The sequence below is a fragment of the Alligator mississippiensis genome, chromosome 4 (genome assembly GCF_030867095.1).
Source record: "Alligator mississippiensis isolate rAllMis1 chromosome 4, rAllMis1, whole genome shotgun sequence".
Taxonomy (NCBI): Eukaryota; Metazoa; Chordata; order Crocodylia; family Alligatoridae; genus Alligator; species Alligator mississippiensis.
The window spans coordinates 164,789,607-164,804,322 of record NC_081827.1 but is presented as its reverse complement, the minus strand read 5'-3'; the positions used below and the strand labels follow the sequence as shown (position 1 = coordinate 164,804,322).

The following is a 14,716-nucleotide window of genomic DNA, read 5'->3' as shown; positions in this document are numbered from 1 at the left end:
GGAGGTTTCCAGGCAGGAACCCTCCATACATTATCTTGAACGGCATCACTAGGAAATGAGTCTGCCATCTAGGGACACTGCCTGCTCACAGCCAAAAAACCCCAGAGATGACTATAAACAGAAAAGGGGCTCTAACGCAAGGGCTAAGGTAGGAAGTTGTTTTCTTTTGCAGCTTAACCAGAAACCCACAGCTGCTGGGAACAATTCAACCATTGTGGTAGATCCAAGCAGAGATCAGTGAGGATTCCCTAGTAGCAGTGCCACTGCCTCTGTGCTAAAAGGCAAAGCCTGGTCTACTTCACTTTAAAGCAGAGCCATACAACTGGCAGCCTATACGCTGCAGAGGTTTAATCTATGACACCCCCCCACCCCGGCTCTTGTTCTGAATACTGTTCATTACTCCTGCTGCTGCCACCAGGATCTCTGGGCTTCCCCTCCCTCTTCCAAGGTCTGCTTCCTGCCCCCACTACTGTATCAGGAAAGGTGAGAAAAGCAAGGTGTTGAAAGGAGAAAGAAATAGCAATTGAAAGTTGTGGATATTGTTCTTTTGTTTTTCTCCTGGGCCTACCAGCTCCTTCATCTAGTGAGACAGAAGAGAAATATTATAGAAAGAGACCTGCTCCCAAGGATTTATTTTAGGTTTATTCTCAAAGAAAATAATTCCACCCTGGAAAAGGATCAATAAACAAGTACAAAAAGTCATAGTCCATGAGGGACATCAAATGTTGTCAAAAATACAGCTGCAGGAAGGGAAGTGGAAGTGAATGAACTTCAACCTTGGAAGATGCATGGTCAGCTTTTGTACTAAAATAACCCCCCTCGCTGTCACAGGCATTGCATGGGATACATCACCGTGAAGCACGGGCATGGATTCAAACTCCGCTTGCGTCACATGACAAAAACAACTTTTTCATCTCTGCCCAGGCTTTCATGAGGGCCTGTCCACTGCAGGGATACCCAACCTGGTCAATAGTGCCTGCTCAAAAGAGGAGTAGGACAGGAATTAGCATGAACTGCAGCAGGTCTGGCTTGAAGGGTGCCAGTAGAACTGGGTGGGGAAAGCTGATACAGCAACTACCTGACTTCAAAGCATTTGCAGTGTACCTCAAGCACTAAAACCTCATCTCAGTCCTCTCATGACAAAAAGTACCCCACTGCCTTTGGCACATTCCTTGTGCATTTTTCTTCCCTCTGGGCTGTTCCTGCTTCTTTGATCAAAAAAAGAGAGATAGAATCAAGTTAACAAGATGGCTCCATCCAGAATTGTATCCTCCTCCTCTTTGTGCAATTCTTGCCCCTCTGAGAGATGCAAGGCTGGACAACAATAAAAGAGGGGAGCACAGATTACAGTCACTGGAATGTTGTGCCAGCCCAACACTGGCAGCTGTAGCATCCGACTCTAGAAATCCCTGGAAACTCCCAAGCCAGACAAGGACAACCCCAGATAAAGATGTAAGAGGTCACATTTCTCACCCCTTATTGTTTCCTAGTAAAAAAATAGTTAAACTACTATATCAATTTAACAATACAATTTTAGAAACTCCTTGCACTCTGCTCTGTAGACTGTGGCACACAGTGCCTTCATGAAAGCAGAAGATGTATGGTTGCTCTTTAGATGAGATTTAAGTGATTACAGCAAGTTGTCTGTTTCAGAGCACCAGCTTGTGGACAAAGCTGACAGAGATGCACCTGCAGGACGGTACAGAGCCATTCTTTACATCTGTTTACCATATACAGGCCATTTTGCTTATCAGGCATCCAAAGGACTTCAGCCACCAATAGCAAGTGCTGAAACGTACTAGCTACTGGAACCCCAGGGAAAGCACTATTCTTTTGAGATGCTATCTTGGCACAAATACTATTAAGAAACAAATCCTGTTAAAAAGTTCACAACCGTCCATGCTTCATGGTAAAAAACAGCAACTGGATTATAAAAAAAGTATTAGAAATTATCCAAGCAGCAAGATCAGATAAGATTGTCTCAGTCTTGCAGTGTTTGGTGTCAGGAGACGATAGAGAACAGCAAACCAGCCCATGCTGTATATAATGGCATCTCTAACATGCCCAGTGCTGAAGGAAGTAGCCGCCAGAGACACCACAGCTTCTCTTGGGAACCAAGGCACTTCTGGGAGTCCACCGGTGATGGAGCGTCTGCACCCACTGCAAATGACTCCCCCCACACCCAGCATGGAGAATCAATGGGATCCACGTTGCCAGGGGTAATCCAGGAGCAGCTTTCACTGGATCTCCCGTGGCTTCTGTCCCGCCTTCTCATCCCCAGCACTGCAGAAGGGAAAGCTGTGTTCACAAGGCAGCAATGGCCTTTGCAGCAACACGGCGGCCGAGGGGCAAGCTGAGATCTGTGATAGCCAGGACAATTTTGGGACTGGACATGGTGGACACTTTCACCAGCTCTGATACCTGCCCAGAGAAAGAGAGGGGGACGAGAATAATTGATGACCAAAGGTGGTGGCAGAGGTGCCTAAACCAGGCACTCCAAGTAGTCCCCATGCAAGAGGTACCACCCATGTAGGCCAACTGAGCTAGGTTTAATGGGGGGCGGGGGGGCAGTAGTTCTGTCACTCTAGATTGAAATACAGGAATCTGGGCTAGCATATAAGCTTGCTGCAACTCCTGTAGCAGAAGGCAACTCATGGGGCTGTCCCCATACAAAGATGTGGGTCCCCTGGGTGCTGGTAGATCACACAACTGAGGTGCTTGTAAATATCGTCACTACCAGTTCGCCCCTCTCTTGAGACCTCCATCAGAGGATCTCAAAACACTTGGTCACCTTTGATGTACTGAGTGCCCAACCGCCTGCAAGGCTAATATTAACTACACTGCACAAGGGAGAAAGCAGGGCATGGGCACCTAGTGAAACTGCTCTAAGATCACACAGCGAGGCAGCAGCAGAGCTGGGAACAGATCTCCAGATGTAGCCCCAACTTTAATCCACTCAGTCATTTTCACCTTTGGGAAACCCAGTTGTTAGGATAAGTGATGCTCCAGCACTGTGACCTTCTGGGTACAGGCTGTGAACCATGGTAATGGACAGAGAACTGGCCCCACTGCATTAAATAAAATGAAGAGTCCCCAAACACTCAAGTCACTTGCCAGTACTGCCCCTTCTCCTGCCTTGTGAGCCCTTCCTTAATCTTAGTAATTAATTATAGGCCTGATTCAACTTCACAGGGTGTCCTGCAGACCACCAAACTGGGACCATGAGAGAGAACACCTTCCAGAGCTAAGAGGCCTCCTCCAACACCAACCTTGGCACCAACCCTTGGGAGTCCCCCACTGGCCCATTTCTGGGCACACATGCATGCACGTCTTGCATGTGGGATCTGGAAGAGAGACTTCACCACAGGTACAGAGACTCACCATTGTGAAGGGCATGAACTGAAGAATGCTCCCTCGACTGCCCTGCTCCAGGCAGTCCACACACTCCTCCATGAACCACTGGACAAATTGGGTGTGCGTGCCAGCTGTCTTTGCTCCCAGGATGGAGGAGATCAGGAGGAAGAGGTTTGCTATTGAGGAAGGAGGATAAATGTGGATGTTTGTAGCCACAGGATGGCACCTAAACAGCATGAGCTTTGTACAAAGGAAATTCTCAGTTCATTAGGCCTCTTCCCAGGGACATGCCCACTGTTCCCAAGCCAGGGGGTCCCTGAAGGCCGAGGTCTGCTCCCAGTGGGCTCATGGCAAGTGAGGCAGGGAGGATCTGAGCAAGCCAGCCACATCCTTTTATAGGAGTTGAGCTGAACAATGCAACAAGGCACAGAACCAGGACCAATAAGTTCCAGTCTTATGCTGCTGTATAATCCCACTTGGAGGGGGAACAGCTCTCCCTTGCAATTACCTAGGACTCTGTTGAGAGGGTCCCTCATGCTGACAGTGTGAAGCTGGGAGGCAGATAGTGAGCTGCTCATGGAACGATCTGCTGGGGAAGAGAAGAAAGACAAGCTCCTGGTCAGGACAACGCCTGGAGCCAAATCAGTCCCATCCACAGTTGCTCTCTGCTCTGACATTTGAACAGTATCACCCCACTCAGGAGGATGAAGAAACAAGGACATCCTTCCAGAGCTATACATCTTCTCTAACATGATCCAAGCTAAAACATTCCTATTACTTTTGGAGATATGGTCCATTGGACAAAACAGGGAAGGGATGTTTACAGCAAGAGCCACAGCTGTCCCTACATGCAAGCTGTTCAGGGAACCTCTGAACCGGATGTCCATGTGAATTGGATTTGCCACTTGAATCCTTTTCAGCACTGCCGTAGGATAGAAATTGCTTTTGCCACTGCCTTTGCAATTCAGAGTCTCAGGCCCACCCAAGCATGTGTATGTTGGCGAATAGCCTCTGCATCTATCACTCTAATTTTAATGCTGGCGGGTACATAACTGCTCACTATTTTTTGCAGTTAAATATTACTGTGCATCACAGAGATTTAGGCATTCTATAATTGGACTGACAATACCCCTGCTGGTCTCTGGATGCATCATTGTGCCTTCCTGTTGTACAAGGCAGTCTCTTCTCGTGCCTTCTGCAACAGGTAAGGCTTAGCGATGTTTGTTACAGACCAATCTATCCATCCCCATTTTCCCAAGAAAGCCATGTTTGGCATTAATTTTACTAACAGTCCTAAAGTGACACTTGGCAAAACCATGGGCAGGGTAATGCACATTCAAGATTTAACAGAGCCCTTTGCATCAGAGCACTTCATACAACTGAAGTCATAGACATGATATTCTTATGCTTCACATTGCCAGCCACTAAAACATAGCCAGCTGAGATAGAGCGCAGCAAATGTTAAACAGCTGCACAGCAATACTGCAGCAGCACTGCAAGGAATAAAGTTATATTGTTTCAGTGTTGTTATCAGGGTAGAAGAGATGTTTTTTAGGGAAGGTGAAGCCAGAATTAAAATGTGACAGACTTCATTGTTAACACTGCAACTTAGAAGAAACGGAGCAGTAAATCTTTACAGCCAGAGGTGAGGACCTCAGGTTTCTCTCTCAGTAAAGGTAAGCAGTACTGACTTGGGTCAGTACTGGACCAGTAGCAAGGCATCATCTCCTGGGTCATTAACTTCCATTTCCACAGCCACTTTAGTTTCTTTGGCTGCCCCCATTTGTATGCTGAGCGCATTTAGCTCCTGAAACAAGACAGGAACCCCCTTCCACTGTAGTGAGAATGTCAGTAAAGATTATTTTCACATGCATATTGCTCAGGCAGGATTTCCCAGCTGTTGTTCCACCACCACAAACAAAACACAAAAAAAATCCTATATTTCATTACAAAAGGAAGATAAAGGTGAAACTGTCATGTTTCAAAAAAAAAAAAAAAAAAAAAAAGAGATAAAGAAATAAGGGGAAAACCATAAGCAAGGCTACACATGCTTCACGAGCAACACAGTCAACAAAAACCACAGGTTTAAAGACATGTCGGAAACAAGCTAGCCAAGAAATTGATGGGCTGAGGAGTTAGAAAAGAATGTGCATGGGACATCTCTGATTCATTTCAGATGGATCCGAAATAACATATTTTTGAACTGCAACATCTTGTTGCTACATTTCATGCCCACCAATCGGAAGAAAGCCAAGGACCTAGCGTCGTATTTCCTGTTGGAGCTGTCGCAACCATTATTCATCCATATACTAGAAGCACTGAAGTGTTACATTAGAGATGACCTAAAAAGGGTCCCTGGAAATTAATTTAGTTTTGCTTCGGTCTTATACAAAATGGTAAATCTGAAATTCCACATTGATTTTTTTTCCTCCTAAGTCATTCCCAGAATGTAGACTCTTGTCTACCCTACTCTTGCTGAAGGATTCACAGGAGTTCTCAGATGCACACTGAAAGCTCACCTGTCCTTTACAGCAGGATGGCCAACCTGCAACACGAATGCCATAAGTGACATGGGCAGCCTCTGTGTGTGGCCCACAGCAGACCAGGAGGCAGCATGGAAAACAAAGTGGCAGGTAGGGCAGGGAGCAGAAAGGAAATCAGCAAATTGGGCAGACAGCACAGGGCAGGAATCAAAAACCAGAGTAGCAGATCAGCCAGGGGAAGGGGACCAGACTGGCATTCAGGCAGAATGTGGGGCTAATTTGTGGCAAACTTGCCAAAAACATTGGTCCTCACTACCTTACATAAAGGGCAAAATGGATAATGCTTTACCTTGCTTTTGAGTGTCTGCTGAATATTGGCGTAAAAAGAGGTTTAAAACAAACAGAATGACTTTATTAGAGATCTCTTTCCCCTCAGGTATTTCATGCACTGTAGAGAAACACACAAATGCCCCACCTTCTGGGCTTTGAGTAAAAGAGGCAAAATGCATTCTCAGGAGATCTATAAAGCTGTCCTAAATGCTGTATCACTGTGCAACTCCCAAGCAGGTGATGCAGTTTATCCAAATAGTGAGTTTGGGTTTCCTTCAATTCACTTCCTAAAACATTGTGCTATATTTACTGCATACTGTTAAATAACTATGTTCTACCCTAGATAGAGGTGGCTGCATTTCAGTGCTGGGCACAGCACCTGCTATATATAAACAAAGAAACCCAATGGATTTTGGCTACTTACAGTATTTTCTCACATAGAATATGCATTTTTTTCCAACGTTCAGCTGCTAGAATTGGGGTGCATATTATCAGAAACAGAACACAGTAATAACAGTATAGGCTCTGCTGGGTGAGGGGTGGGAGAAAAGCCAAAGCAACACTGCAGTGCTGAACCTGGACCTACCTACTGCTAGCTGGTTAATGAAAGATTTTTTTTTTTTTCCAATTCTGACTTTCAAAAACAAGGTGCATATCTTATTGTTGGAGGGGGTATGGTATGTGGGAAGATGGTAATTCTATGCAATATCAGTGAACCTTTACAGCTGTAAAGATTAGGGATAAGACTAGCACTGTGCATTGATGTAGCAATTTGCATATGTGCTTAATAAATATGACGTTATTAACGTTATTGTAATGAGGTAAGTCAGTATTAATATCCTCAGACTAGAGTTGTAGGAGGACTGCTAAGCAGAAGCAGAAGCAAAGGGCTGTGGCTTTGGCCAGGCCACATCAGAACCCAGTCCTCCAATTTCCTGCACTTCTATATTAGCTGTGAGACCCTGCCTCCAGAAAGCCATGTCCATGATCATACTTACTAGGACTGGACAGAATGTTGGCATCTTCCTCGTTGGAACTCAGCAGGCGCATGAGTTTGGATGGCTGTGTATCATCCAACGGGAAAAGGCTAATGTAATCCTGAAGGGGCAGAAACACAAGGAGTCATCCTCAACCGCATCATTTTGCATGGAGGAGTGGAGTGCAGAGTAGCACCAGGAAATACAAGGTAAGTTTCAGATATCAGCCCTGCCAGCCCCTGGGGGTCAGTGCAGCAAAACTGAATGGTATAAAGCATGTGGTGTGTGTTCAGGTAGAAGCTGAACATGCAGCTCACAGGGGACAGGTGGGTTCTGAGTCTGCCCAGCACAGGTTCTTCACAGCTGTTATTTTATAATCCCCACAGAAGGAAAATGAGATCAAGGAAAGACAAATAAGGTCAAGAGATCAAGCCCCACCCAGCACTAGCTTCTGGTGGCAGAGGTCCCAGGAACCCCAAATGGCTGATTCTCATGAGAAAGCTCTTTGAAGCCACTGGTTTTTCAACCCACCCCAAGCAGCTGCTTAATATTGGTTTTACCTTATGCATATTATGCATGTGATACATGATATATACCCACAACCCAGGGCCCAGTTACACACACACACGCACACACACACAGCCTCCTACCTCAATATCCTCACGGTGCCTCTTTTTCTGCCTGGCTGATGCCTGCCCCCTGTTGTGGGAGGAATATGAGCTCAGGGCACACCAGACAGAGAGCCTAGAATTGGAATTATAGGAAAGGAAAGCAGGGTGAGCTTTTGGAGTGCTGGCTCCCTGGATTCAGTACCCTTCCCCATCTGACTTTCACTGCAGAAGGCCAGTAGAGGGTGTTCAAGATGACATGGGCTATGTCAACAGGCGATTAATTATACAGGGGGAGGCAGCACATACTTCCTAACCAGAAACAGAAGCTTATCACTCCCTCCACCTGTGTCTCTACCTGCCAAGCTTCAAGTGCACAAGATTCAGGACACTTCTCCTGCCTGTTCTAGCATCTAGAACGTGGGATTGGGAGTCCAGACTCCTCGTTCTCCTTGCTTTAGGAGAGTGGTCTAGTGGCCAAGGCAAGGTTGATGGACAAGAGTCAGAACACTTGGGCTTTATTACTGTGTACAGGGGAGTGATCCAGTGTTTAGAGCACAGGTATGGACAACAGTACTTTTGAGTCCCATTCCCAGGCATGCTACTGATTTGCTTGGAGAGTCCGGATCGCTTTCGCTCCCATCTCTACAGACAGCTCACAATGCACACTTCCCTTCTGAATGGCAACAGGACAAGCCTTTCAAGATTCACCCTGCATGATTACCACCAGCTGGGGATCTCTTACTTGGCAAGAGCCTTGCCGGGCGGGTCCATCAGCATGTGCCACTTGGAGGAGTCTGTAAGCAGGTTGGGCAGGATGTGGCCCAGCAGAGTTAATGTCAGCTGCTGCATGTCCAGGCAGAAGACGGAGTACAGCAGTTCCACAGCCCGCAGCGTGTGCTCCTTACGGGTTTCCTTCAGCAGCTCCTAAGAAAGGTGGTGGCAAGGGCAAGTCAAGGACTGGCAGCCCCTATTGCTATCCCCAGACACCTTTGGCCCCCAAAATGCTGGCACTCCTGTACATTACATCAGCTGCTACATACACTTAAGAGAAAGCCAGGACTCCTGGATACTATTCCCAGGTCAGTGAGGGAGTGTGACCTAACAGCATCACCAAGAGCAGTGAGTCTCAACCAAAGTGCTGCAAGATCCTTAAGGATACCACAGAATGCTGCATATTATTAGCACTGTTAGGTGTGCAAACACCTCCACACAATTCAAAGGATAGACCCAGAGATTTCCAATAGGAATCCATAGTGTCACAGCCATTCTGAGCTGGTGTAGTCTCTCTCAGTTCTTTGCAACAGAAGAATTGCTCTATTCTTCTTCTGTAGTCAAAAAATCAGTGAAAGCATAGAGCTGACATTTTTCAAGAGTGCCCCAAGTCCCCCAAAAGTGGGGAACCACTGAAATAAGAGCCTCGGGAGTCCTGGGTTCTATTCCCAGCTTTACTTTTGACTGGGCATGTGGCTCAAGGCAAATCCTTTCACACACATCCGCTCTCTATCCATGCCTCAGTTTCCCCACTTGTAAGCATGTCACCATTCTATACACCCCAGCCCTGGCACAATGAGCCTACTCCCTATCCCCCTGCCCAGACTTCATCCCATACCTTGACTAGGTTGTTGCAGAACCAGTAGACTCCCCCCATATGCAGCAGTGTGTCAAATATGTGAATGGAGCTGCTGTCCACCCAGCCCTTCTCCAGCACCTTGGTAAAGACACCTGTCAGGACCTCCTTGATGGGCTTCTTAGGGGGCAGAAGGTTCCAGTAGGGAATGGTGTCCATGCCCGTGGAGGGGAATTTGATCTGTGTGGCGGTCTGCTGCAGGACGTCTGCACACATGTGCTCCAGAATAGAGCTCATTATCACCACACTGCAAGGCAGAGACAGAGAGGAGCTGAGCAATGACAGACAGAGAGAATGGGGCTGAGATTTAAAAGCCACAGGAGTTAGAGAAGAACACAAGGGTCTAACTCCCACACCATGAACTGCACTGCAATGGAGAGACCGGCTCAGAGTCACCTCCCTTTCCATATCCCCTCCTGTTCACCCTTCATGGACCCACGCCCACTCATCTTCTGCTTCAGGTGTCCATGCAACACTTCTGTAGCAACTACAGTCTTTACATGCATGGAAACAATGACACCTCTCTGGTTGCAGCAGCTGCAAGTAAGAAGCAGCAGCCAGTCATATGAGAGCTAGCAGTGCTCTGAAATCCATTTAGAGAACAGGCAACACAGAGGAGGCAGGGGCATGTGCTTTCAGAAGTTTTTTCTAACATTTTAGAACTAGTTGGGAAACTTCACAGAGCCAGCACAGCAGAAGCTCACCATGCTCCCATCCCCACTCAGCACATGATCACTCCCTAAAGTTTACTCAGCAGAGCTTTGTCTAGGCAGGTGTTAAATGTCCTGAAGCCTGAGCGCTTCCTCCCCGAGTGATGACACCATTGCCCAACAACACATCACCCTGCCATGCTGTGCCCTGGCCCCCGCCCTGCTCACCGCTCATTGTAAAACTGAAGTGTGTTCTCGCTGTACAGGGGTGTAGCAAGCTGTCGGATCATCTGCAGTGACTTCTCCCTCTCATCCAAGCCCAGCATCCGAACATGGGCCACCAGCCAAGCCACTGCACACACGGCCATGCTGCACACCTTCCCCTTGATGTTATCAGTGATCTTCTAAGAGCAGGACACATGGAGATTCAGCACCGGACACGAGTACAGTGCCATCCCCATCTCATTTCAGACAAGCCATGTCCCTTCATGCTGCTGAGGAGTCCTGCCATTATGGAACCACAACCACCCCTAGTGTGGCTCAGTGTAACTCCACTGAAATGGATGGGAGTCAATCTGGCCCTCAAGGTCTGATCCAAACCAAACTGACATCCATGAAGAGATGTCTATTGGCATCACTGGCTTTATGCCAACCTCTGGGGCCAATTGCTGGGAGGAAGCAGTCACTCTGAGCACTGTTACAGTGCCCTCCCTCCACAAGCCTCAGAGCACTTTGAAGGCGGGGGTCATTATTCAGGCTCTATAGATGAGGAACCTGAGGAATGAAGATAGGCAGCAGCTACCCAAAGTCTTGAGACAAATCACAGAGGCAAATCGCAAAGAAGGGCTTCCAAGTGTCTTAACTTGACCCCTTCTATGCATCTCCCAAAAGCGTGGATGTTGGTTAGTTTCCACTGCAAGCCTCAAAGGACTCCTTATGCTCAGGCAACTTTCACAAGGAAAGGCTGGAGGTGACTGAGTGGAATGTAAAAGATACCTCTAACCATGAGATGCTTGGGGAGATTTTATAAAACCACAGAGCTGGTAACATGAACCTGGACCCAACCAGACAGGATGAGAGAGGTCATCTAGACTCTGTCCTAACCAGGAGAGTTCACAACCACCTCCTACCTGGCTGGCACTAGAGAGAGAAGCTCCTGTGGAAGACTGATACAAGCTGTGACACACAGATTGTGCCTCCAGTGAGCTATTAACACTCCCAACATGAGTGCTGTATTCTAGGTTATTTTAGCCTTGATAAGAGATGCTGGATTAACAACTCTTGAAGCAGACTTGCTTGTCTAACAGACAGGCAACCTGTGACCACCACCATGCCCCCACCCTAACCTGGAGGCAGCAGTAAGGAGGGAATTTGGCTCCTGGGGCTGATTTGTGTCCCAGTCTCTCTACTGAGGCTGCCATGGAAGGTAAGAGAGATCAGAGATACAAATACCTCTAATCTACTCCAGCTAGGGAAGAGGTCTGCTGAACACACAAGGGAAAGTATCAAAGCAACACTTACCTGAATCGACTCAAAAGTGAGGACTCCATTCTCCCAGGCATTGAGGATCTCCAGGATGGCAGCCGAGATGCTCAAACAGGCCTCATGCCATTTCATCTGCCTGCCCAGGAGAGAAAGAAACTTGGCTTAATGTCAAAGTCAAGACCTAATACTAGCTCAAAACAATCCTTCTATCTAAGTCCTCAGGCCCGCACTGTTCAATCTCTTTATTAGCGACTTGGACGAGGGGGTGAAAAACATCCTGTTCAAATTTGCTGACGACACCAAGAGTTGGGGCGAGGTGGGCATGCTAGAAGGGAGGGACAGGATACAGCTGGACCTGGACAGGTTACAGGGGTGGACAAATGAGAATAGGATGGGATTCAATACTGACAAGTGCAGGGTACTACACTTGGGCAGTAAGAACCAGCAGCATACCAATAGGCTGGGGAACTCCCTTCTCGAAAGCACAGTGGCAGAAAGAGATCTTGGAGTCATTATTGATTCCAAAATGAACATGGAACGCCAACGTGAGGATGCAGTCAGTAAGGCCAACCGCACCTTGTGATGCATCCGCAGATGCATCACAAGCAGGGCCAAGGAGGTGATCCTCCCCCTCTATGCGACAGTGGTCAGGCCACAGTTGCGGTACTGTGTCCAGTTCTGGGCACCACACTTTAGGAGATATGTGCCCAGCATCAAGAGGGTCCAGAGGAGGGTCACTTGCATAGTCAGGGGGCAGCAGGGCAGACCCTATGAGGAGAGGCTACGGGACCTGAACCTGTTCAGCCTTGACAAGAGAAGGCTGAGGGGGGACCTGGTGGCTGTCTATAAACTTACCGGGGGGACCAGAGGGGAATGGGAGAGAGCCTGTTCACCCAAGCAGCTCCCAGAGTAACAAGGAATAACAGCCATAAGTTGTTTGAGAGTAGGTTCGGGCTGGACATTAGAAGGCACTACTTCACAGTCAGGGTGGCTAGGATCTGGAACCAACTTCCAAGGGAAGTGGTGCTGGCTCCTACCTTGGGGGTCTTTAAGAGGAGGCTTGACAATTACCTATCTGGGGTCATACGAGCCCAGTATTCTATCCTACCCAGGGCAGGGGGTCGAACTTGATGATCTACTTAGGTCCCTTCTGACCCTACACCTACCTACCTACCGCAAGTCAAGTGCTCATAGCACAATGGTCCATCTGGGACGTAGCTGAGCTGATGCATGTGCCCCCTGCTGGCTACCAGCTCTGGATTCTAGTAGCTGTCTGACAGCGGAAGGGATTAAAGGCATGGTAGGTTTGTGCCTGACAGGCTAGCCAAAGTAGATATACAGTAAAAATTATCTGGCATTTTACTAACCAGAATACTCTATTAACCAGAATTTCCAGTGCTGGGATTGAATCTCCAAAGAGGCGGTAAATTATGTACAGTACAGTAGTGTAAATAATTTTAGTTATAAGCGTTACAAGTTTAGTTATAAGTGTAGTGTGAAGTGTACTGTACTTTAAAGTTACATGTAGTACACTAGTGACAGCGCATGGCATACACCTATACCACTTAAGTGTACTGTACATCACTGTCTCAGGTTTTCTCTTCACTCCAGTGCTGCTTTACTACTACTTCATTAGTGAGTACCTGTATACTATTTGATTCTTTATACAGTATGTTATACTGTAATGTACTGCATACTAATTCTTTGAAAATTTACACTACAAGTATGGCACTGTATTCCTTGATAGTATAAAACTCTCAGATAACCAGAATTTTTAGATACCCCCCCCCCCCCCCATATGCCGGATAACAGAGCTTTTACTGTATACAGATATCTATCTATATTACACACACGCATGCATACATGGAGAGAGAGAAAACACATGCAAGTAAGCAAGTTAACCTGTTCTGTTGGCAAGGTAGCCAAGTCCTGGCTGGCTTGCACTACAGGCACAAGTGGTACTGTGTTCATTTCATGGAATCATTAAAAATTAGGATTGGAAGGGACCTCAGGAGGTCATCTAGTCCAGTCCCGTGCTCAAAGTAGGACCATCCCCAACAAGATCATTCCAGCCTGGTCTTTGTAGAACTGGGCCTTAGATACCTCCAAGACTTGGAGACTCCACCATCTCTAGGTAACCCATTCCAGTGCTTCACCACCTCCCTAATGAGAAATTTTTTCCTAATATCCAATCTAAACCTCCGTTGCTGCAACTTGAACTTCCATTTCAATGGAATAAAGTTGTCTAGAGAGCCAACCATGCAGTGACACCACAATTAATCGCATCGTTCAGGGCTTAAACCTAAGCCTAAACCTTTGCCTACTCAGTCCCAGTCATGAGCCATACTTTTACTAAAATAATTAATAACTTCCTATTAAAGACCGAGAAACTAAAGGACTTTTTCCATTCTCAGTTGAAGCATTTGAACTGTAAAGGACTAGGGCAGGTTCTTATTCCAACAGTATCCCTAAGCCGACCCTTCCCTTTAGCTGTACAGGTTTATTTTGCTGGGGAAAAGTCTCTGACAACCATCTATGGTATTCAGGAGAGTATTAACTGTTTTGCTGGAGGAAGTAGTTAGTCAAGATCCTCTGGGGTTGCTTGTCATTGAAATGGTTGTTGAAGTCCAAGCCCCATTTTCTTGAAGATACAAGAGGACAAACACATCCTCAGAGGAAAAGTGGCAGGGCAAAGATGGAAAATGCAGGTTCTGCCTCAGATGCCAACTCTCACTTGCAACCTCACTGCTCCAGGCCCATGGGTCCAGCACCCCTGAGATATGGCAAACTCAAACCAACATTGGATTACTGAGGGGATTGTTTCTCACCACCTCACAGGCCAGGGCTCCCAGCAGTGTTGTTTAAGTGATGGTCCTGGCCAAGCCCAATTTTTGAAGAGTCAGTGAGAGAGGAAATGAAGCAGGGAAGGAAAATAGCAGCAGAAATCTGAGCCTCATGTTCCAGCTGGTATTCAGAATCCAGTAAAAGCTGGTGGATGCGGGGATGCCACGTGAACGCTTCAACAGAACCTGGTGTGCTCAGAGTATCTCCCAGAACAGGATGATAAAGGCCTGGCAGCGCCATGGTGACCCCCAGGATGGAGCATGGGCAGCAGGAATAGCAGGAAAGTCTCTGGCCCATCTGAACCTCCCCTGGGTATTCTCTCACTTTATTTTTAATGCCCCCAAAAGGCAATGCT

The 14,716-nt window shown here is 47.2% G+C and overlaps 1 protein-coding gene across 6 annotated transcripts in view; it reads right to left on the bottom strand.

Annotated features, from left to right (window-relative positions):
• Positions 1-620: 620 nt before the first annotated feature.
• MED24 (mediator complex subunit 24) overlaps positions 621-14,716 on the bottom strand; it is a 39,325-nt gene continuing 25,229 nt past the window's right edge. For 2 of the 6 annotated variants that reach the window (XM_006270789.4, XM_019482510.2), the window contains exons 18-26: positions 11,554-11,653; positions 10,261-10,436; positions 9,365-9,629; positions 8,498-8,679; positions 7,795-7,888; positions 7,166-7,265; positions 3,863-3,943; positions 3,382-3,530; positions 621-2,421 (exon numbers count right to left, since the gene is read on the bottom strand). In XM_006270789.4, coding sequence (XP_006270851.1) covers positions 2,305-2,421; positions 3,382-3,530; positions 3,863-3,943; positions 7,166-7,265; positions 7,795-7,888; positions 8,498-8,679; positions 9,365-9,629; positions 10,261-10,436; positions 11,554-11,653 — 1,264 coding nt within the window. In that variant the 3' untranslated portion in view covers positions 621-2,304. The remainder of the gene's footprint in view (positions 2,422-3,381; positions 3,531-3,862; positions 3,944-7,165; positions 7,266-7,794; positions 7,889-8,497; positions 8,680-9,364; positions 9,630-10,260; positions 10,437-11,553; positions 11,654-14,716) is intronic. The other 4 variants (XM_019482513.2, XM_059726970.1, XM_019482512.2 and 1 more) reach the window with 4 other exon arrangements.